Here is a 23,315-nt window from a genome sequence, read left to right as displayed (position 1 = left end):
AAAAAAAATCAAAACCTGCATTGTTTGTATTTGATGTTTGATATTTACGTAAAGTTACAGTTAATGTAACTGAGATATATATATATTTATTGCTAATGCCTAATTAGGAATATTTGGGCTTTATCTTTCTATGATCCTGTAGATCTGACAGATTTCACAATAAAACATTGTTAGAGACTCAGAAGTTTCATAAAAGTCAGTGATGCCCTCATAGATTAGCAGCCCATTGATACAATTAACAGTTTGCTAAACCTCTCCCACATTAGCAATCGTCCAATCGTAGCTCAGCATCTGTAACCAGGAACAGCAGGTCTGTCAAGCTTTGGGTTTCTCCACATGCTTAAATGATGTGCATGCAGGTCAGAGTGATGCTCTGCATATAAAGAGTTTGCTGGGTGGTGTTTTTCTGAAACCCAATAGACAAGAGTAAAAGTGTGAAGAATGGATTACTCCAATAAAGGCTTTGCATGCTTTCTACCTACAGAAGTAACCTAATTCAATTACGTCGAAGTCTACGTCAAAGTTCCTGTTTTAAAAACAAGTCAGTTGGAGATTGGACCTTCAACCAGCTCATCAGCTACACCTGATAAAAGCTGCCAGTGACCATTGCAACTTTACCCAGCAAAACTGAAGCCTAACTTTGTCTACTTCTGTCTGAAATCAAGGACCCATTGTTGCAAAAATTATGATTAGTAAATCTTACACTGTTATTTTAAACTGTATATGTACAACGTGAGAATGGAAAGCTAGACAGGTGTAGCAACAGGAATTAATCTAGGAGGAAGGGGCCTAGGGAATGGACAGTCGTGGAAATTCCATAACCAAATCAGATGCATCAGTACACGGTGAATTATGAAACTCCTTGGTTTTACTGGCAGCTGAAGTCAAGCTCTGTTGTTTAGTTGGTGGTGGAAATGACAACAAGGAACGACCACTTTCATTTGAGAAAAATACATATTTGACATTCTTTGGTCCTTTTTCATAAACAAGAAAAAGAAAAGTAGGTAGCTCAGAAACAAACATATTCTCTATTTGGCTTCTTTTAGTCCCCCTGCCTTTGTTTCCATGTGGTTGCCATTTGAACATTTTGAACACCTCTTTTGTCGAAACCAAAAAGCCAAAACTATGATCAAATACTATTGGAAATGAATCATTTTTGAGGTTCTATCTGAATGTGACAGAAACAAAAGGATTCCCACGAAAATCCAAATCCTTTCCTTCTTTCACACCAGCCAAACTAAAGCTAGAACTTCCAAATGTCACAGAAGTAACCAAGTCATATTGACTGCTGTCATCATCAGTTCATCAGTGACAGAGACTAAGCTCTTTCCGGACCAAGCACTTCTTGCACTGGACCACACAGCACCAGTGGAAACGACACAGACAGTTCTCCTCCAACACCACTGTTTCCTCCCGGTAGCCGCGCTCGCAGCACAGCAGGTCGCAGCCGCTGATGTCCATGGCTGTGCTGTTGCACATGCGGCCCCGTGTCCCAAGTGAACCAGTTTTCCGATTTGCTAGGCAGAAATCGGGCGACTCATCGGAGTAGATCAGATCCTCCTTATCCGGTGGCTTAATGTTCTGGCCTACAGGGATCAGGGTCTTGCCGTCGTTGCCGCCCATCACCTTTGAAGCACCGTTGAAGCGCTCCAGCAGGCGGTCGCCCACCTCACGGAAATGAGGCATCTTTTTCCAGCACGTGCGCAAGGTGCACGACCCGGACAGACCGTGGCACTTGCACTCTGTCCGCATGTAGAGTTTCACCGACTGGGAGGGGGAGAGCAAGGAGAGGGGTGGGTGGGTGTAAGGTTATGGGTGGCAGAGGAAAGTTGCAGAGGATAAATTGCCAATAAATTAAAAGAAGCGGAGATGGTTGATCAAACAAACAAAAAAAGAGGACAAAGGAAACTTTTAAACTTGTACCCTGAAGAGGAGGACAGCTTTGGACAAATGACAAGCACTCTAAAGAAGTTATTTATTATTGTGTTTTCATATTATATCACAGACAAAGCCACTGGATCACTCACACACACAAATACACACACTGATAGATAGGTAAGATAAAAGCAGACGCTATTCAGAAGGAATTTAGCTCCCCAACCCCCTCTGCCTCCATGTTGCCTCTGGCCTTCCTACATCTAACAAGCCTTGACAACAGATCATTCACTTATTCTCCACATAATTAACCCATCACACACACACACACACACACACACACACACACACACACACACACACACACACACACACACACACACACACACACACACACACACACACCTGCCCGTTCAGACACACATACACACATACTTGCAAAACGTGTATACGAGAATGAACGCATGCTTGCACATAAACAGACACTTGCACGCATCACAACACGCTTAATTTCTCAACCTCTGGGCATTTGTGTGCAGGTTTCTCCTTTTGTTCAAATGGTTTGTTCGCTAATGCTTCAATTGGATTTAGTCCCAAAATCCTCCCTCCTCCTCTGCTCTCTACCTGCCTTTGACCCCAATCAAAGTGAACCGTGTGACTCTGTGTTTTGCTTGTGTATGTGTCAACACTTCTGCAAAACGGTGTGACAAACTGAGGAGCAACACCAACAGCTTAAAGGTAAATGTGATCTGGAAGATTTACCGAGATATATTTCAAAAGAATGTAATTAACTACGCTAAAAAGTTGCTACTTTATATCCACTTTCTCAGTAGTACGTTGAGTTGTCGAGGCCATACTTCACTCGGCGTTCATATGTGCAACAAAGAGGAACTTTAAAATTCTACAAGGGCTGTGGAAACACTAGAAGCTACCTGCCTCGGAGGCTCGAAAACAAAATGTGTGGCACGCTCTTGTTTTTGTGTTTCAGAAACCTGATTCTTGTTAGAATATCAGCTTACGCCGCTACACATATATGGCTGGGGGCGATGTCTTTCTCTTTTTGCATGTTCGTGGAATGATGGAACATTCCACAGGACAAGCAACACCTTTGCTGCTAAAATCTTTGAGAATTAGGTGAAATATCAGACACTGGTCTTTAGTACAGCACAGTAGCAGTTAAAAAACAGGTTTTTTTCACACATTACAGTTGTGTTCAATCTATTTCTTACTCTACCCATTCAATATGTAAACAGAAACTGCAAAGACATACTGATGTCCTAATTCTGAAACAATTTCTTACCAGCCGCCCGGCCTCGTTGTTGTGCAGGTCAATGAGCGTCCTGATGTCACTCTTGCCCCGTCTTCTCTTGGCATCCATAAACTGTTTCGACTTTTCATAACCAAACTCCACATCATCTCCGCAGCCCCCCCACTCCCACTTGACTCCGTCTCCGGTGGAGGAGGATGAGGACGGCCTCGGAGGTGCTCTGTTCCTGGTCGCCTCACAGCCACACAGCAGGAGGTCTCCCATGCTGCAGGCCTGGGTCACAGCGTGGGTCACACCGGCCGCCGTGATGGCGTAAACAAACGCTGTCTCCCTGATATCTACGATACAAGGGACGAGAATAAGAGGGGTTTTAGTTTATTGATTGGTTCCCAAGTTTGGTTTGCACAGAAGTCTCCAAAATGCAGAATAAACTGATATCTGAGGATATTGAGAAATCTGTTATGATTTTACCACAGCTTAAAAGAATAATTCATAATCCAAATTGAAACAGGCACAATATTAAAAGTTAAAATAGAGGATTTAAACTTAACAGCAAAGCTAAGCAGCTGCTTTGCCAGAAAAGTAAAGCAAATGTGCATATTCCCAAAATATTAAACTATATCTTGGAAGCAAATTTTAAACAGGGGGTTGAAAACAGGGCCATCATCTCGAAAATAGAATGAGAAATCAAAATACGCTAATGCACACAGACATTTCCTTTCTTTCAATCCAACCCTTTCATTGTGACACAATGACATGCACATGATAAATACCAACACATTACACAACACCACATTCAGACATCTGTTGATCATACTCATACTCAATCTATCACAGGATAACAACTGGTGGAAAATAGAGCACTACAAATGACAGAAGCTAGTTTCCATCCATCCATCCAGTCATCCATGCATCTGTCCTTCCATCCAGTCCGTTAATATTGCAGCCCTGTGGAACAGGATAAAAGCACCTTCCTCTCAATCCTCGTCCATTACTACGATCTTAAGCGCCGTTGGATTTGTTGTGCATGCACACACCACAGCTGCTGGTTTATTTTGGGTGCAGAGCTTAACACTCCTTGTTGAAGGCATGTCCAACTACAACTGCAAATTGATCGTCTGTCCTCACCGGTGGCTTCGGCATCATTCTCACCTACGGCCAAATGAGTCTTTATCCACAGTTATCACAGCTATGAAAGAATCTCAGAGACCTACTTGGCTGACTATCGTATGCATGCTTTGCCCTATTTGTCTATATAAAAAAAACAAATCTTTATTGATGCAGAACAAATCTAATATCTAAAACCTTCCAGATCTTTCAAATCAATTTTGACCTAAATTTGAATACAGATGATAAAGCTGGTGATATTCTTTATTTTTATCATTATAAGCAAATCCCTTGACAAAATCGAAACCAACTCATCAAATACAAGCGTATTGTCAGTGGCTTTAAGCATCAATGTATGAGGCTCTAGTTACCCTTCTAGCATCAGATTTGGATGTGTCCGGGACGCCGTGTCAGTTTCCAATTGTTACATCCATAGTGTCTTTTCGAAATAAGTTTAAGTTAAGGCAACAAAACCCATTAGATCAGTGTCGGAAAAGAGTGGGTTTATATGTTAATTGACTTACTTACAAGTCAAGGGACTACCTAGTGACTAACTGCAGTGTAAATTTTGCCTAGAAACAAGCAAGCAGTGGGAATTGTTTAGGACATTGATTATTTCATTTGGCATTATTCTGCCTAGATGATGATAAACTAGGGACTGAGTATATGTATGTGTGTGTGTGTGTGTGTGTGTGTGTGTGTGTGTGTGTGTGTGTGTGTGTGTGTGTGTGTGTGTGTGTGTGTGCGTGTGTGTGTGTGTGTGTGTGATAGAGAGAATGAGAGGGAGTATAGCCACTTAGCAAGCCCTTGTATGCGTGTTCGGAGACTTAGGGAAGGACTTTAAAAATCTGGAAGGCGGTGAGCGTGCAGTCACCACCGTCAACACTGCCAACTCCATATCGCATGATTCAGTGAATGGGATTCATTAGAAATGGTAACACACACACAGAGATTGGGTGGCGTGCGACGAGACATGCACACCCCAGCACACGGTGATATCAATACCAGCTGTACACCCCAACACCCAGAAAAGTCTCCAACGCAGGCAAATATGTGTACGTTTGTGTCAATGTGTGAATAACCTTGGTTTATTTAGTAGATTTAAAGTATTTATGAAATTACACAAATAGTCAATAGTGCGTCTTGTTTTGATATTTGTTAAATGAACGAGTCCTGTGGATTTTCGATCTCGTGGTTTGTTTGCGATTTGCGGTTGATTGCAGATTAAAAATAAATCACATGTGCATGGTGGTGCAAGTACAGCTACAGCTCTACACAGCTTCTGCAACTGTGTGTGTGTGTGTGTGTGTGTGTGTGTGTGTGTGTGTGTGTGTGTGTGTGTGTGTGTGTGTGTGTGTGTGTGTGGTGTGTGCAGCTCAGTTAGGACCACACCTTGCTGCTCCTGCTGTTCAGCAGAATAGGGTAGAGATTTTCAGGAGCAGCAACATACTGAAATCAAGATGTGTCATTGTTCAAAACCTCCCTGGACTTATTAAGAGACACGTGTGTGAATCATCAGTACACAACTCAATATTATTCCAATATGGTGATAGCTACAAGAGCTGTGTCCAAACAAGCTGAGAGCATGTCCAGATGTCCCCAGCTGCACTCGTGAATCATTGCATTTACAGTAATACAAGAAGTCTGCATGAAGGAAAATATCATGTTGAATAAAAGAAAACAAGTACTTCAATTATCACTGAAACTTTACTTTGGTTCATTTAAAAAAATATCATCAAAGCGGACAAAAAGAGAGAGCCAAACAGGAGAGAGTTAGAGGACAGAACTAACAGAGGGTTGAAAAAAAAAAATATTATTACGCATACAAAAAAGCTTTCAGAAAACAGATTATTTGAGGCCCCCTGTTTCATATTTTCCTCGGAGACATGAATTCCAAACAAATTCCCTGCTGCAGTGGGTGTCTGGGCCTGTCTACGTGTGCTTCTAATTCCAGAAAGCCCTTCTGCAGGGATTAGCACATTTAATACTTTAAGGATATGGGATGTAAAAACTGAAAGCAGTCCAATATAAAATCACCTTACAAGCATAGTTTAATAAAAACGTATTTGTTTTTGCAGGGAAAGGTGTTAATTCCGAGGATTGTCTCTTTGGTGACCCCCACTGCGACTAGTGGTCACATCAGCTGCTTTTTCAAAATGCACAAAGACAGGAGCATGCACTGAGTACACTAGAATACTGCAATGCTTCCTGCCGCTTCTGTGCCAGAAAGTCTTTGGAAAAAGTTCTCTCTGTTTTGGCTATGACTTACTGTGTGCACCTTCATATTAGATACTCTGTGATATCAGGTCATCACCAATCTGTACATGTAAAGAAACCCTGAGCTAAGTAAACTATTATAATTGGCAAAAGGTACAACAAGCGGATATAAATCCAAGACAATGTAGAGTACAAGAAAAACAATAAATAACACTTTGCCAACGAACTGAAATTAAAATGAAAGGTGTAAACCAATAGACATAACATGGATTTAACAGTAATCTATGAAGCCAGACTGTGATACTCCCTAGAGAAAACCCCCCAAAAAACAACGGCATCAGTCTTTTGGTCAAGTGCCCCAAAGAAAAATGTCTCATGTGACAAAGCCCTCAAGTGACAAATGCCAAAGCCACACATGGCTGTGGTTCAGGAGTTGGAGTGGGTTGTTGACTTATTGGATGGGTGGTTTGATCCTCGGCTCCTCCTGTCAGTGTGTCAAAGTTTCCTTTGACAAGAAACTGTGTTGTGTATAACTGTCTCTATAACTGTGTGTCTACCTGTGAAATTCGTTCATGAGAAAATAACTGACACAATTGATGACTGGTTTAATTACTTTGCAACCACTGTACAGCCCGGAGAAATCCTCCACACACACATTCTGTACACCACCTATGATGAGTTTCAAAGTAAAGCAACATCCCGTATGTGATTAACCGCATCACTGGACAGTATGCTGGCTGACTGGCTCACACTGCCAGTCATGAGCGCTCCGGGGCCTGTATGTTATTGGAACACAGCAAAGATCAAGGAAAAGAGGATGATAACTCCCAATTAATTATGAGAAGCCATGAATTTGACCTTGTTTTGAAGCTGAATATACGTGAAAGGTTCATGTCCAGAGGATAAACCGTTTCAATACCGATGAATACCGCAGAATAAGTTGTCATGATTGTTTCGACATGTTCAATTATTCGCAGTTGTTGCAGTGAAGGTGCAAGATGGCAAGGTTTCAGTTATGTTGTGAAATCAACTAAAGCCCCTGTTATATGACACACACACACATCCAGACACACACATTTCCACACCCCTCTCTCTCTTCAAGTGGCTTCATGCATAAGAGTTTTCAAGTCAAAAAGTAGACTCATGGACCATGCCATGAATGTCTGTGTGTTTGTTAGTCCAGCCATACAGCTGGAGATGATGTATGCAAAATCATGTTCGTCATCCAAAAACATTGGAATGAAAGAAATACAAAGACACATGCAGACTTTCTGATCTTGGTACTCGACAGACAAGCTTTGCAGTCAGACACATGTTGACACACAGCAGTGGGGCCATTAGCTAATTAACAGGCCACACAAGTGCTCTAAGGTTTGAATTGTGGGTGAATATAGCCTGAAGATATTTTTGCAAAGTGGAAAGCAGAAAAGGGTGTTTCAGCCAGCTTGGCTAATCTCCCAAACACCCTGTGGATTTGTTTTCACTGTACAGTCATAACCCTAACATAGCACACAATGGAATATTCTTTTTCCAGAAATCCAATTCAGTGTTCTACAAAGTCAAAAAGGGTTGCACACAGACGTCATTACTACCATACTTAAACCAGCATTTACGTAGACTGTATTTTAATCAGATTTACTCCAAATTTTGACTTAAACAGTTTTCTAAACATGCATGTGCACACAGACACATGAAACACACATTAGGGACTGAGGCATCTTTATACAACTTGTTTTGGTTGAAAACAATTCCTCATAGTTTATTGTGCCAAAGCACTGGTACTGCTTATGATACAGGCCGTGGTTAAGAGTGTCACATATGGAGTGCTGCAGGAATGAGTTAGAATTTTCCTTCATCCCATTCCCTCATCTCAAAGTCAAAGGGTTTTTTGAGTGGATTTCTGGTTAAATGTCTTAAATAAGGTCTGTGGTAAAGCAAGCTTAAGAGATAACATTATGTTCTACATCATGAAATACTTCAATAAATATACCACTCTTGACTTTTGAGGCTTTTCAGTGTCTTTAAAAAGGGGGTTGCTAACAACAGACTTACATGCTGCTAAGAGAGTAACTTAGACTACTAAACATTAGAACGCTAAACACTAGTCCGCCTAAGTGATGTGACTGTGGTGTCGTTATTAATAGCCTAACGTTAGCTTTTTACTTCTGGCAAATGCATTTAGACTTCTGTAATCCAAAAAGTGGTGTTAATTGATAAAGATTAATTTGCAAAACGTCTACGTATCATATATCATTTGTTTGCCACAGATCTTATTTTCTGTAAAATCCCAAATCCAAGGATTGTGATGCTAACTTCCCCGTTGGCTTACAAAAAATCTCTAAAACTACTATTCTACAGCCACATGAGGTTTACAATCCACTAGTCTGATGGGAAGATAGGAAGATCTCCACCTTTAAAGCCACTATGTAAAGTAAACAATTTTTTTTTTTTTTTTAAATAATTCTGTGTAATTAAATAAGAAGCATCTCATTGACAGGGATGAATGGACTTGAAGCCAACAGACTGCACCAGCTTCCACTATGATTGTCTAAATTCTCTACAAAGAAAACAGCATGTCATTAAAATACTTTAATGACAGTCTATTATCACTTCAAATTTATATGGAGGTCAATGAGGTTAAGTAAACCACTTAGAGAGAGTGAGCATTAAATACAAAGGCACTTTTATTTTGACATTTACTGCTACTAGTTCATGATAAACAGCCATTAAGAGCAGATCCCAGTAATTGAGGACAAAGGCTTCAAAACAGAGCAGCACTCTGGCCTCCCTTATAGACAGGCAGGAATTTATGATTAATTGCTCGTCTATCTTCTACTGGTAGATTCTTGTCCCCTTTTTTCTCTCCCTCCCAATCTTTCTGTCTGCATTTCTTTTTTCTTCTTCTCTATTTTTCTGCCGGAGACACTGGCAATACCGACAGTGTCCAATGGGATAAGAGGAAGAAAATATGCTTTTTAACAATATAGACAGATTTAGCTACATGAGTAACTGATAAATAGAGTCAACTTTTCAGATGTTGTAAGGCCAAATTGCTGGTCCTATGAAGTGACATGTAAATATTGAAGATAAATGGCCCAGGATATTTATGAAAAAAAAGGGTGAAAATGTACTCATGTGGTTTAGAGTGACAAAGATTTCATGCGTGATTCTGCATTCTGAATGGCTTAATGTGTATAAGCTTAGTATGTGTTTTTAAAAAAAGATCTTATCAATTGCAATAACATAGAACTGAGAATAAAATTCCAGTATCCTGCGTTTGCTTTGATAGCCTTAAAGCTATTGTATATTAATATCAGCTTCCTGACTGCAACATTTAACTTTGGAAATCTGCAGTGTTTGGAACAGGACAGACACACAGTCTAGTCTTTTTTATAACACTTTGTCTTTACAAGTGATAGCATACTATAAGACTGACTTGCAGCAGTGAAAGATTTGGGTCAGAGATTCTCTGTTTTGATAGCGGGGACAAAGTAAACATTTTTTGACATCTAACTGCTATATTTATAATTAATGGGAAATTAGCTTTGCACATACACTTGAAAGTTAAAGGCTTATTTAAATTGAGAATAACAATTCAGTATTGACTGTTATATCATGGCATGGGAAATGAATATGACTATCATTTCATGTGCCACTCGCTTAAGACAATAATGGTAGGCAAGCACAAAGCCTAAGTATGCACATCTTCTAGAAATGAGACCCAAAATGGATTTAATAACATGCTTGACACATTTGTTGTTGTATATTAACAACAGTTATTCCCTGTTTGTTGACTAAACACAAGGATAAAGGATCTCTGTAGTAGCAGTCAAAGAGGAGACAGGCAGCTCTCTATGAATCTAAAACCAACACAGTAATTGGGGGAGACCAAGCGCTGACCCAACATCAGTTATATTACAGACTTCAAAGAGCTGGAGGAAGATGTTACGAGATCTTAAGAGAGATGTTCGGAGCAAAAGGGCAATTTTAGCTGATCAATTCAAGCGTGCCCGATCTGATGAAGAGGAGAGTCAGTCAAGTGTGAATACGTCTGGTCTGAAATACAACAGCAGCCCTTGTCTGTTGGAGTACCATCAGACAGGGATCTGTCCTCAAGTTGACGTCGGACCGTCAGCTGCGGTCGTGAGGTCATGGGTTCAGATCCTAAGGTACTCACGGCTGGAAAATGGGACATGACAATACAATATTTTGAATGTGTTCTATAAAAACCCTGTGAAAGGCTTTTGGAAGGGCTGATGGAGAGAGCAACAAAGACGATTTATGGGAATTTCTGATCAATACCACTGTCATTTCTGTCCATATTCCAATAAAAGGCCACAGAGTCAAGAGACAGTTGGCTTAGCTTCACAAAACGACTGAAAACAGGGGAAAGCAGCTAACCTCGCTCTGTCCAAAAGTAACAAAATCTGTCTACAACCTCCTCTAAAGCTCACTAATTTACAAGTAATATCTTGTATGTATTGCTGTGCTGTGTTTATACTTCCATGTTTGTAAGGATTAAATTAACAAGAAATAAAATGGGCTTTAGAGTGCTTATAGGTAACTTTTATTACCTTTGGATGGAGGAAGACTAACAGCTTCCCCTTCTTTATCTAAGATAAACTGTATCTGTATCTTTTATTGAACAGACAGATAAAAGAATATCTATAATATAAGTATTGATCTTCACATCTAACGCTCAGCAACAATAGAATGTGTGTATTCCCAAAATGTTGGACTATTGCTTTGCCTATAAATGGCACTCCTTAGTAGATAAAAGGGGGAAATGACAGGGAAACATAGACATTAAGGTAGTTACCAAGAAGCAAAAAACACATTCTTTCCTTACTCACCTTGCTGCAGTATTTTGCCAAAGTACTTGTTGTGGCTAGTACAATTCCAGCGTCGGTACCTGAACTGGTACTGGCACTCCCTGACGCCCAGCCTGGCTCCTTTGGCCACCTCACTGACGATCTCCGGCTGAGTCTGGCACAGCTCAGCCTGCTTCCCCGCCAGACGCTTCGCCTTCCTGCAAATGCTGTTGGGGTCCATCACCAGCGGACTGCCCACCGCCCTGGAAAAGTTAGAAAGAAATGTCAGAGAGGAGAACAACCTCTAAGTAACATGATAACAATAGCAAGTTCCCACTTTTCGTTTTGGTTAGCAACACCTGTTAACTTAATCGCACAGTAAACAATGTGGCTGCACTCATCAGCAGCCACAGACCAAATGCAAGGTCAGTTCATTCTGTGGCCGCAAAGACTGCCAACGCTACCCACCACTTCTCAGTTGCGGTGACAATGTGCTTCTTGAATAGACACATGGGAGACAACAGAGAACCCAGTTTCCCAGAGGCATCTCTGACATCAGATTTACAAGTCTGTATTTTGCTCCTGGACTGCAGTTGAGAACTGTGTGGTCCTCACAAAGCTGGAAGTGAAACAGTTGGACGTCTCTTAACAGACAGGCCGCTTACAGTTGATCTTAATGCTAGGTTGATTTTGGGGAACCAGAAGGCAGACTTTCTAGATTTCCTGATGATACAACCTCTGGGGAGATTTTGTAGCAGTTAAGGTTTTCAACCGCTTAAACCACATGTATCGCTTGAATCAGCACTGCTAAAACAATTCCCAGATTTAACCCATCTACATGAGAAACTCACATATTGTATTAATAAAAAGAACCAAAAAAAAGAATGTTTAAATGTGTGGCAATAAAAAAAAATCAAGTGCACCTCATATAGTGCAAATATTTAAAACATAAAAAAAAAGATATATACATACATCTTGTATTTGATGAATAAGGACCTGGATCTCCTCAATAGCTTTGACAGATGAGTGTATATAATAAAGAAAGCGTTTAGTCTAACTCTTAATGGGAAAGAGGGACTTAGAAGCACTGCCAGCATATGTGGCCACTTCAGTGGCTTTATGAGATGACTTTATATCCATTATTTTCCACCTCACCTTGCCTTAACTGTCCCCCACTCATCCCCTCTATGCTGTTAACTTTATGTACATTCAATTCCTTTTTTTTTTTACACCCCCCTTTCATTTAGTCCATCTCTCTCTTGACTCTTCTCCACAGTTGACTTCAAGTCACTGAATCTCAGCAGATGTGATCCATAACTTCAGGTTTTACCACGAAATGGGAGTCGAAAGGGTGCATGACAGAGAGAGGGAGAGCAAAAGAGCGAGGGAGAGCAAAAGACTACCTCATAGGTTTTCATTCAGCCTTGTCCCTGTTAATCGCACCGCCTGATATCATTCATCTGCTTCGAGAGTTTGTTTTAAGAAGCAGAACAAACACTCTCGCCAATCCCCTCTCCTGGCGGTCTGATACCGAGCAAGACATTTGCACACACACGCACACACACACACACACACACACACACACACACACACACACACACACACACACACACACACACACACACACACACACACACATGCATGCATGATTATCCATGCACACTGTGTTCCCTGTGTTTTTGAAGGTTTTGAAAATCGATCTATTTTTTCATTTGATAAAGCTATTTATATGACTGATGAACATGTTAACACAGGATTGAATGAGAACATCATTCACAGGGAATCTTGTGTCAGCCTCTTAGCCAATAACATCATGGAAAGGAAGATCCAGAGGCAAACTGCCCACCAGGACTTGACATGTGATAACAGCAGGCAACATAGACAGCGATTATGATTTCCATTATAATAATTCCATTTGTCTAAACATTAGGGAGAGTATTTGTACTCAATCCTACAGTGTGAGCCATAATATCTGGTGTTTAATGTGTAAATCATAGTAAAAGATGATAAATGTATTGACACACAAGCATGCATGCATGCAGAGTCTTCACACAAACAAATATGTGAATGCACTTGCCAGGGACACCCACTGCTGCATTCCTTCTATGATTGCTGAGAGTGTAATGACAACATCACTATGGAAACAATGCTGTATTTCCAATGCAGGTGTTATGTGTGTGCGGAACTTTACAACCTGTGAGTGTGTGTGTGTCTGTGTGTGTTCTGCTCAAGTGTGTGCATGTGGAAGTAACACGGATAATGAAATCATACAGACAGTCTGTATGTGTTAATTAGCAGGTAGCAATACAATACTTAGCAACGCACACTCCCTCTCAACAACCACTCATTACAAACCCACCGCTCTCAGGCTGCGTGCGTGTGTGTGTGAGAGACAGGGAGGGCGATGCATTCAGGTGCATTTCGATACAGTATGTGTAGATTTTTAAGGATATGGGAAAAAGATTTTGTGTTTGTTTGAGTCTGTGCTTGTGCATGTGCACGTGTCAGGGGCTGGGAAGTCAGCTCTGTCTGCAGCTTACAATAGCCTGCTTGGTTTTTTACAATGGGAGGTGTAGAGTTGTAAAACCAGTGAATGTACTGGATGACGTTTGGACGTAGTCCTGGAAGCAATTGACAGAGACAGTTAGAGGGCTTTGACAACGAGAGGAAAGTTTCCTTATGATCTCTTTTTGCAAAGAAAGCAAATACTGCTAAGTTATCTGGTGAAATATTTAAATAGCTTCTTATGGAAGATCAGATGCAACAATAATGAAAATGTCAATGTTTGTGTACTTATGCACTTTATAATGAACTATAGTTGTTTGCATACACTTTGTAACGCTAAATTGATGTTTTGCTTTCTCTTTGTTCAGTTTCCATGTTTGACATTTGGCCTTGGAGATAAATCCTGGAGATTACTTTATTTGTGTGTAATATGGATTAGGGACATATCTTACATCCGTGTAAGCAATCTCTCCTCTCTTTTCTCATTTTTCACAACAAATAAGGACAATGAATAACATGCTGCCATCTGCCACATCATACAACTGAATTCATTTCTACAGTATCTTCCTAAAACTGAGAAGCGTCTGCAAGGGGAAACAATGGAAAAAGACATCGGTCAGACTTTAAACTGTCCTTTGTTTAGTCAAATGACAGGGTTTTGTGAATTTTAACAATTAAAACAGATATCAAAGTATGTATGGATTAAGTAGTAAGTAAGTAGGTACTTTGAAACTAAATTGTGAAACCCTTTTGACACAGTAGGGTGAAATCATCCCTTTATTTTGGAGGAAAGCTATTTTTATAATCCCCATTGGACTGTCTTCAATAAAAGTTTAGAAATGGGGCATGATGGGAGGAGAAATGGGAAGGAAGTATGAATCGGAAAGTGGAGTGAACTGAGGTGGAAAAGCGCCGTGCTGGCGATATAACCAAAAATGGGGTGCAATAATTGGATGATAGGATGACAGTGAGCGGCCGGCATTCTTGCCCTTGTTTGGAGATCGGTACATAAAAGTGTGCATCCCTGCGAAGTTGAATTGGATATGGAAACACTTTGTAGATTTCAGAAAGTGCATGTGACAGGGGCAAAGTAATTATTTTTAATAAATCGACCAGAGCTAGGGTTTATGTGTCTGCACAGTGATCATTACTAAAGAAATCAGACATCAATCTACTCTTCACTTCTCTTCTCTCTTTTGGTTTCCATGGAGCAGTAGTGGACAAAATGGTGCACTGAATAGCACCCTATGTGATTTCTACCGAATACAATATACAACTGTTAGCCTAACTCAAATCCTACGAGAAACATCATGTTTGTCTCCAGCTCCATGACTTTCTGCAGCTTCAATGAAGATAAAAATATTATCTACTGCATCATATAAAGATAAAAGTCACCCTGTTAATCAAACTCACAATGGGATGCTCCAAGAGGATGCATTCATGCACACAAAAGCAGTTTGCACACACAATCCTTCATATATACAGTACCCACAAGCAGACGTATTCACTACTATGCAGGCATGCACAGAGATCAAAGCACACATTCGCAGAAGGAACTACAAGGCCGGACAGCAATCAGATCTGCTTCATGCAAAGTGACAATGTCAATTATAAAACATCTCTTGAAGAAATAAGTGCAAAACACCATCCAGGACATGCAGTCATTGATATTATCTGGGGCTTTGAGGAAACACTGTCTCGCATGAATAGTTCTTCATGAGGATAAAGTCCCGAGACAGAGACTGGGGGTCATACAGTAAGAGATAAAACAAGACAAAGGGACAAAATACCCACATCAAACATTGAGTGACAGCAGGTCTGTCCATGCTGCTAACACCTGTGACAAGTTAACATGTAATCCAATCCAAACCTTAACCTTGTGCTTGCTTGTTTTGCTTGAAAAATCTAAATACGATCATATCAATGATAGGTTTTACATTGGTTTGTTTTTCCTATTGTGGCTGAAAATTAGGAACAAAACACTCTTGAGGTTTTAATAGAAATACATGCCTTATTCAGTTTGTTCTGAGCCTAGAGGTGCTGCAGACAGAGATGAAACATTAGTGCTCAAAGCGACCTCAGGTTACATTAAGGATCTCACAGCACCATAGATAAAGTACTGTACTGTACGGGGCCCTTCTTTTTTTTTTTCACTCCGCCCACGAATGAGTGAATTTCATCCCTCCTTAATCCTTAAAGTATGCTGGAGATGAAGACAGTCACGACAAGCGCTAGTCTGAGACGCCAGTGTGGGAGAAAATAAGAAAAAGGGTAAATGAGAGACAGCTAAAGAGGGTGTGTGTAGAAAAGGAAAGAGACGGTGGGGTTTCAGTGTAAGAGATACAAAGAGATCAAGCAATGATAAAATTATCAAGAAATGGTGATGAATATGAAAACACATGTAAAACTTGTCTGGCGTCCCAAAAAATACAAAAAAATTGAAAATGGATCTGAACAATTCCAGCACTTATCCAGCGTCCCTGCGAGAACAGTGTGCGACAGTCTGCGTGCTCTCAATAATCGGCCCCTTGTTTTTCTGACCATGCAGTCTGGTACACGTCGATCACTTTCAGACATGTTTGAACATGTTTGTTTTTTTTGCTGATGTAAAACAAGGTGGAGAACAATGGAGTGTCTCAATAACACGTTTCAGCACTCATAATTTGTAATGCACCCAATTTAAATAGCAGCAATAAAGTGTGACCAAGGAGAAACCAAAAACACCAAACCAATTGCACATAAGAAAAACATTCACAAGTTCGTTCTGTTGTTAAAACTTGGTTCAGTGGCACACCCAACAGCGAAGACAGCCAAAAGGTACACATTGTCCGAGAATGTGTATAATCAGATGAAAAGTAGAGGTTGGAAAGGTGCATGGATGGATTTGTGGGGCTCAGCAATTACTATGGAATATGGGAAGCAGAGCTGGTGCTATATTGTTTAAAATAAATGTTGTATTAATGTGCCAATAATATGACATTTACTGCTGATTCCAGGTCATAACAGTCTTTAACACATATGTTCAACGCTTATGCATATGTGAGGCCACACATGCTGGCAAACATGTTGTGTTCTACAAATTATGTCATGAAAAAAAGTTTATAAGACTTCTGTTTTTTCTTTGAAGCTATAGTCTGGCGTGTTCTCCATTTCAGGCAATATGACGTATGAGAGCGGATCAGAAAACTTTGATAAAATGAGCAACAAATTAGAGTAACATGGAAAGGACCAGATAGCAACTCCTATTTTACGCAGTTATCCGAAAGGCATCAAAACCTGTGCCTAGCTGATGTAGCCTTAACATTAGGTTCAATGTTACATTTCCATTTCAAACGGGCTTCTGCCAACCCTCAAACAGTGAACACAGTTTTGGCCAATCATTGTGAATTGTAGATGCGTTTTGGCATTTCTTGGACCATTTATACCCTGTGGCCTTTATATTTCTGACACTAAAACACAATTAAAGTATGAATGTCCACAAAACTACGTGCATGCTCAAAAGTGCAGAGAAACACACTGACACACACACACACACACACACACACACACACACACACACACACACACACACACACACACACACACACACACACACACACACATAAACATGTTTAATTCAGTTCTCTCCCTGATGCCAAACCCACATCGTCATTATCTTTATCTATGCCCATCTCCCTGGTCCTGATTAGACATCTAGGTTTTCAGACCAGGAGTGGAGTGGACAAGATAAGATCTGTTACAATGAGACTCTCCTCTGGTGATCATGGCGGTTCTGGCTATAGAGTCTGTGTTCGTGTGCGTGTGTGTTTCTTTGTATGTGCGTATATTCTCCCATAACTGACTGAATGAGTGCATTTGTACATCTCTGTGTGTGCACGTTAAACAGATTAACCAGGATCCACTGGTTGGAGATGTATATGGAGTGACACACACACATAAACACACAAAGGAGAAAGCTGAAACACACACACACACACACACATACAAATGCAGTGTATGTGTGCACCTGTAGGCCTGTGGCACGCTGCAGGCGGGCTGACGGCCAAAGTGGGGCACACACACACACACACACACACACACACACACACACACACACACACACACACACACACACACACACACACACACACACACACACATAGAGCAAAGTTGGCCATGCTAAGCACCGCAGTCAAAACCAGTATAAGAGAGCAAAGACATTCCTCACTCCTCTGACTGTCTGAGCTGTGCTCTCTGCTCTCTGGCCAAATGATTAGAGCGCTCTAATCAGCAGAGGCTCTGAAAGGACAGCTATCTCCCCGCATTTCATCTCTCTCTCACTCTCTGTCCATCACTGCAGCTCTCTCTCTCTCTCTCTCTCTCTCTCTTTTCCCTCAGCGACAACCTATCTGCATGATAGGTATTTTCCTTCGAAAGACAAGTATGGCTAAAGACATCGAAGAGGAGCGAGCACGAGACAGAGAAAAGAGAGATGTATGATGGTATGTCCAGCAGCTTTCAACAGAGAGCATCATTGTCCTGGCAGACTGGGGAGCAACCCACAGGTGTGGCTTCACCCTAGCTGCTCCACAGTTGGCCAGTGTGTCTGTGTCTGTGTGTGTGTGTGTGTGTGTGTGTGTGTGTGTGTGTGTGTGTGTGTGTGTGTGTGTGTGTGTGTGTGTGTGTGTGTGTGTGTGTGTGTGTGTGTGTGTGTCTGTGTGAATCTGTGCCTGAAAGCATTCACATGTGTGTCTGTGTGAGTGTGCAAGTCCGCCAGCGAACAAGTGAGTGAGTGAAAGAAGATGACAACGTATGTCAGTGGGGATAAAAAGGAAGTAGCAGATTTCTCAGCGTTGATTCCCTTAATCCACTGCAGTTTTATTTGAAATGAATCTCCCGAGTCTTGCAGAATGTGCCGCCACTAGAAAGTTGACATGAACATGAGGAGATTGAATATAGTTTACCACAACAGCTACTTAATCAGAGTTTCTCACAAATTCAGTTTTATGAATTATGACGTAACACGTGTTAAATTGTCTTTATTATGGCACTGTATATATCTTCTCATGTGGCTTTTTTTTTTTGTCTTTCTATTTTTTTATTGGATTCAGCCCTGGTAGATGTCAGAACTTTGCCAGATTTAGCCCAAATACACCAAGTGTCCCGAGGCAATGTAAATGCCTGACCCCTGTATTTTTTTTTGCTTTTTCTCTCCACAGCTTGGTCGCAGGAAAGTTCAGCTCCACACCACGACCCCTCTGACTAAAAGTGACTTGTCTTTGTCAATACTATGCCCTCTATCTACACTGAAGCGGCATGTTCACACCTGAAATCTGAGCTTTTCGAAAACTGTCTAGAGAAACCCCATCTCTGAAAAGTCCAGTCCTGTGTTTGAGAGTGCACAGGGAAAACTGAGCTTTTAAGAAAAAGGATCAGAAAATCCTTCTCAGGCACCGTCAGTGGACATGTAGCAGTACAGTTACGACAATTTAACTGAAATAACCCTCTCCATAATCAGTCAATTTTAAACATCAATATTGATGATCAAATGGTCCACAAGGTGTCATTAACCCACATCATGTTGATTGGTTTTGTCAGACAACTTTGAGATCATTAAATAGTCATTCAGCATTGCAGTATAGGACTTTCCGTTCACCTGATCAACAGGTAGCATTTTTGAGCCAAGTCCTCATTGCTGTGTCCAGCTTGAATACTACAGTATAACATAACACTAACGACGGAGAGCATGGGATGGACAGAACAGCGGTTTACCCGTCTGAGACTCAGCAGAGAAACCAGACTCTGTCAGTCCTTTTTCTTCACAGATGTCGGCTTTGATACACTCCTGTGGTTTGCCAACAAAAAGAGGACAAAGATCCGATTTTAAACTGTTCAGGCATCTTAGTGTGGCTGTAAGTTTTATGTGAAAGTGTGAAGACACGTCTTTTATACATGTTAGCTGCATTTTATTACTCTCTGACACCCCAGAAGGTAACAAAAAGTAGAGCTCGAATCTATGTTCACCTTATGGTCTGTCAGTATGCAATGTGGGGCAGGTCTTTTTTTTCCATTCCATATCCAATAAATTCTTTAGATACTAACGGAAACTCATTTGTACTAACAATGGCAACTCCGTAATTCTAATAATTTCCTACAGGTTGTTTGTGTTTAGCTCACATTTGTACTGATTGCGTGTGAAGAGACATGATGCTGCCAGTCCATCTGCTAGTCACACAAGGACATTCAGTTGTCTTACACAGCCCCTGTGACACTACAACCCACATTGACCTTGACTGGGCTGTGAATGAACAGTGGGAGGATTCGCTGGGTAAAGAAAAAAAAAATAACAAAGCTTCACATTCAAACACTGCCGCTTTGCAGAAGTGTGTGTGTGTTACTGTGTGTGTGTGTGTGTGTGTGTGTGTGTGTGTGTGTGTACTGTGTGTGTGTGTGTGTGAGGGAAATATGGACAGAAATATTGGATATTGCCTAATGAAATGAACAGAACTATAGACAGAGACCCACAGGATAGAAAACATGTAATCAGCAGATCTATAGGGTCTGTCTGTCTGTCTGTCTGTCTGTCTGTCTGTCTGTCTGTCTGTCTGTCTGTCTGTCTGTCTGTCTGTCTGTCTGTCCGACTGTCACACACCTTGCGAGCTGAGCCTATATGGATTGTTTTATGATGACATATCCACTGCGCCTAGAGGGCCACCTGACATTCCTGACTCTGAACCCCCACACACACACACACACACACACACACACACACACACACACACACACACACACACACACACACACACACACACACAAACACACTACCTCCACCAAACTCCCTGTCTTCTCTCCTCCGTGTATTACTGCAGGCAATGAACAGCAGACACCTCTCTCACCACCCTGTTTCTCTGTCTCTTTGTCCTGCATGCTGGGGACTCATATTTGTCTCATTGAAACAAACTTTGATTTGAGGGTTTCATGATGTCTAGCACATATAAAAGTTTTAGCTTTGTTTATTTTGATATTCAAGAATAACTTAAAAACATATTAAATGTAAATAACTGAAGTTAAGTATTCATTTTAAACACTATTAATTACATGTATTACTTACAAATCAATGGTAACATGCATCTTTTTTATCACGACTGATCTATCTGCTTTAATTAGTCATTTTAATGAATTGTCTATATTGTGTTAGCTGTATTTTTTTTCTTATTGCAGCCTTGAATCTGATGATCATATGTCTCTTTGGCCCAGACTCAATAAGTAACGCAGACAGCTCCCGGGCTATCCTGAGTATTTAGGTGAAAAGCCGGTCGGCTAATGCTGGCTGATGGTGCTGTGGGTAAATATAGTTCAACATGATTGTACGTCCCATGTTAGTGCGCGGAAATCAAATATAACTAAGTCAGGTGAGATGGTTTGAATCCCAGGCTGACACGAGACAGATTAACATGAAACACGTGGTAAATGCAGAGCACTTACCACCAGAGCCCGATGATGTTGACCGGACAGAGCAGGATAAAGAACAGGGCCAGCTGGATCCGGGAGAGACGGACCGTCATGGTGAACGCAGCAGATCCTCAAGGAGTTTCTCCAACAAAGTTTAAATAACCGACCAGCTCAGCCAACACCGAGTTGGATTATTTCTAAAATACATAAGAGGTACCTGGTTTTTCTTACGGTGTATATATATATATATATATAAAAAAAAAAAGAAAAGCTCAGTGGAAACTGTCTGTCAACAAGAGCGCACAAAGTTCCTCATCCAGCTCCTCTTCTGTGGGGCGCATCTTAATGCGCAACAAAGTTTGGTCAAGAGGCTGCTGGAGAGGTGTCCGCATTGAAAGGTGTGGTTAACCCCATCATTGTAGTTCTGCTCTAGATCACTACATGCTTACAAAACGTGTCTGAGGAGGAACGAGAACAGACTCCAAGCAGGAAAAGTCCTCTCTTGAGTGCGAAACGAAAAGTGGTTATGAGGCTACTGGGAGTCTCGCCACTTTTAAAACAATGAAATTAATTTTGAGAAGAAGAATAGAACAGCTGGAAACTTTAAAAAGAAAAAAATGAAAAAGAAAAGGTTGGATTTCCAGGTGCTGCTGGATGTGTCTCGTCCCGTGGCTGTGGACTGATGGATTTGGTGAAGTGGGTTTTTTCTCGGTGCGCACCGGCTGCAGGTAGAGGCGTCTGTGTGCCACACTGTTTTCTTTGGATGATAAAGGAAGGGAAGAAAAAAAAATGCGCTCCTCTTCTTCCACCTTGGTGTGACGTCGCTCCGGGCGAAGCGAAATCCTCGCTGTCACTCAAGAGAGAGAGAGAGAGAGAGAAAGAAACTGCAATTAGTTTCAGGAGGACCCGGCTGAGAGAGAGGGGAGTAAACACACACACACACACACACACACACACAAACACACACACACACACACACACACACTCAGAGAGAGAGAGAGAGAGAGAGAGAGAGAGAGACATGTCATACAGTATGTTTACGGTGGAGCAGAAATCAGAGCCCATGGAATGAGGTGATGTCAGCACAGGTGTGGTGGTACCTTTCTGATATCTGTGCCAAACAGACTGGCACCTTGTCACTGTGTGGGTGTCTTTTCTTTTGGCTAAAACCAAAGAAGATCACACTATGTTCCACTCCACTGTGGTCAGAATGATAAACTGCTGATTCACATAACTTTATTTTTACACAAAAAGGTGCCAAAGTTAATCAGTTGCCCTCAAAAAGAATATTTTTTTTTATGTTCTGCATTCCTAAATGTGTGTATGTGTGTGTGTGTGTGTGTGTGTGTGTGGAATGGGTGGTATTATCACCTATCTGGCCAAGGGCATATCCATTGAAATCCAACCCCATTGTACTGTAGTGGCCCATAAAAGCCCTGACACCCGACTTCGTTCCACTGCAGTGATGCAATCAATCACAAGTGTAACACAAGGCTAATTCAGCCAGTCAAGTACCCCTGTCCTCGGTCCCATCCACTTATGCTGTAACTCTGTCTGAAGGTTGACGATTAAAAGTGTTGAATTATACATTTTGACAAAAACTTTCCAAGTTTAAGAAATAGAATGAAGTCACGTTTAACTCAGATTTTTTTGGTTAGTCCGATCCGTAGTGGCAGGTTTCATTTATTTATCCAAACTTTTCATCCATTGAAATATTTTTGTGTGTCAGTGCCAAATGCAAGGGTTGAAACAACTTGATACAGGTCCATAGACAACACAATGGAGTTTTTGCTTGATTTGGTCCGTTTCGATCGTGTATACTTCACATCGCTGCTGACCAAAGCACACCGTAGCTTTTTAGAACATCTGATGCTTTTTCCTTTACTTGCTGTCAGACATTGGTTGTTCCCATTTATTTCCCTGCAGCATGAAAATCAAGCTGGCTTGAGGTCATTTGTCACATTTAATTTCATGCTCTCTATTGGTCAAAGTATCATATAGTGAAATGCAGCTGAAAACTAGGCATGAAAAGTCAACTGGAAAGGTTCATTCAGATGCGTATGAGCAAAATCTGTTAAAAAATTGCTTTTTCATTTTGCCCA

General features: G+C 41.1%; 1 protein-coding gene across 1 annotated transcript; it reads right to left on the bottom strand.

Moving 5' to 3' along the window:
* Positions 1–1,305: 1,305 nt before the first annotated feature.
* Positions 1,306–21,326, bottom strand: wnt6b (wingless-type MMTV integration site family, member 6b). Its single transcript, XM_054615447.1, has 4 exons — positions 21,247–21,326; positions 11,320–11,540; positions 3,176–3,480; positions 1,306–1,767 (listed from the first exon to the last, which is right to left on the bottom strand). Exons 1-4 carry the CDS (start codon positions 21,324–21,326, stop codon positions 1,306–1,308), a joined length of 1,068 nt encoding a protein of 355 aa, XP_054471422.1.
* Between the last annotated feature and the right edge of the window lie 1,989 nt (positions 21,327–23,315).

Source organism: Anoplopoma fimbria, chromosome 16 (assembly GCF_027596085.1).
Source record: "Anoplopoma fimbria isolate UVic2021 breed Golden Eagle Sablefish chromosome 16, Afim_UVic_2022, whole genome shotgun sequence".
NCBI classification, from domain to species: domain Eukaryota; kingdom Metazoa; phylum Chordata; class Actinopteri; order Perciformes; family Anoplopomatidae; genus Anoplopoma; species Anoplopoma fimbria.
The sequence above is the reverse complement of the archived record's forward strand: the minus strand, read 5'-3'. Positions and strand labels throughout refer to the sequence as shown.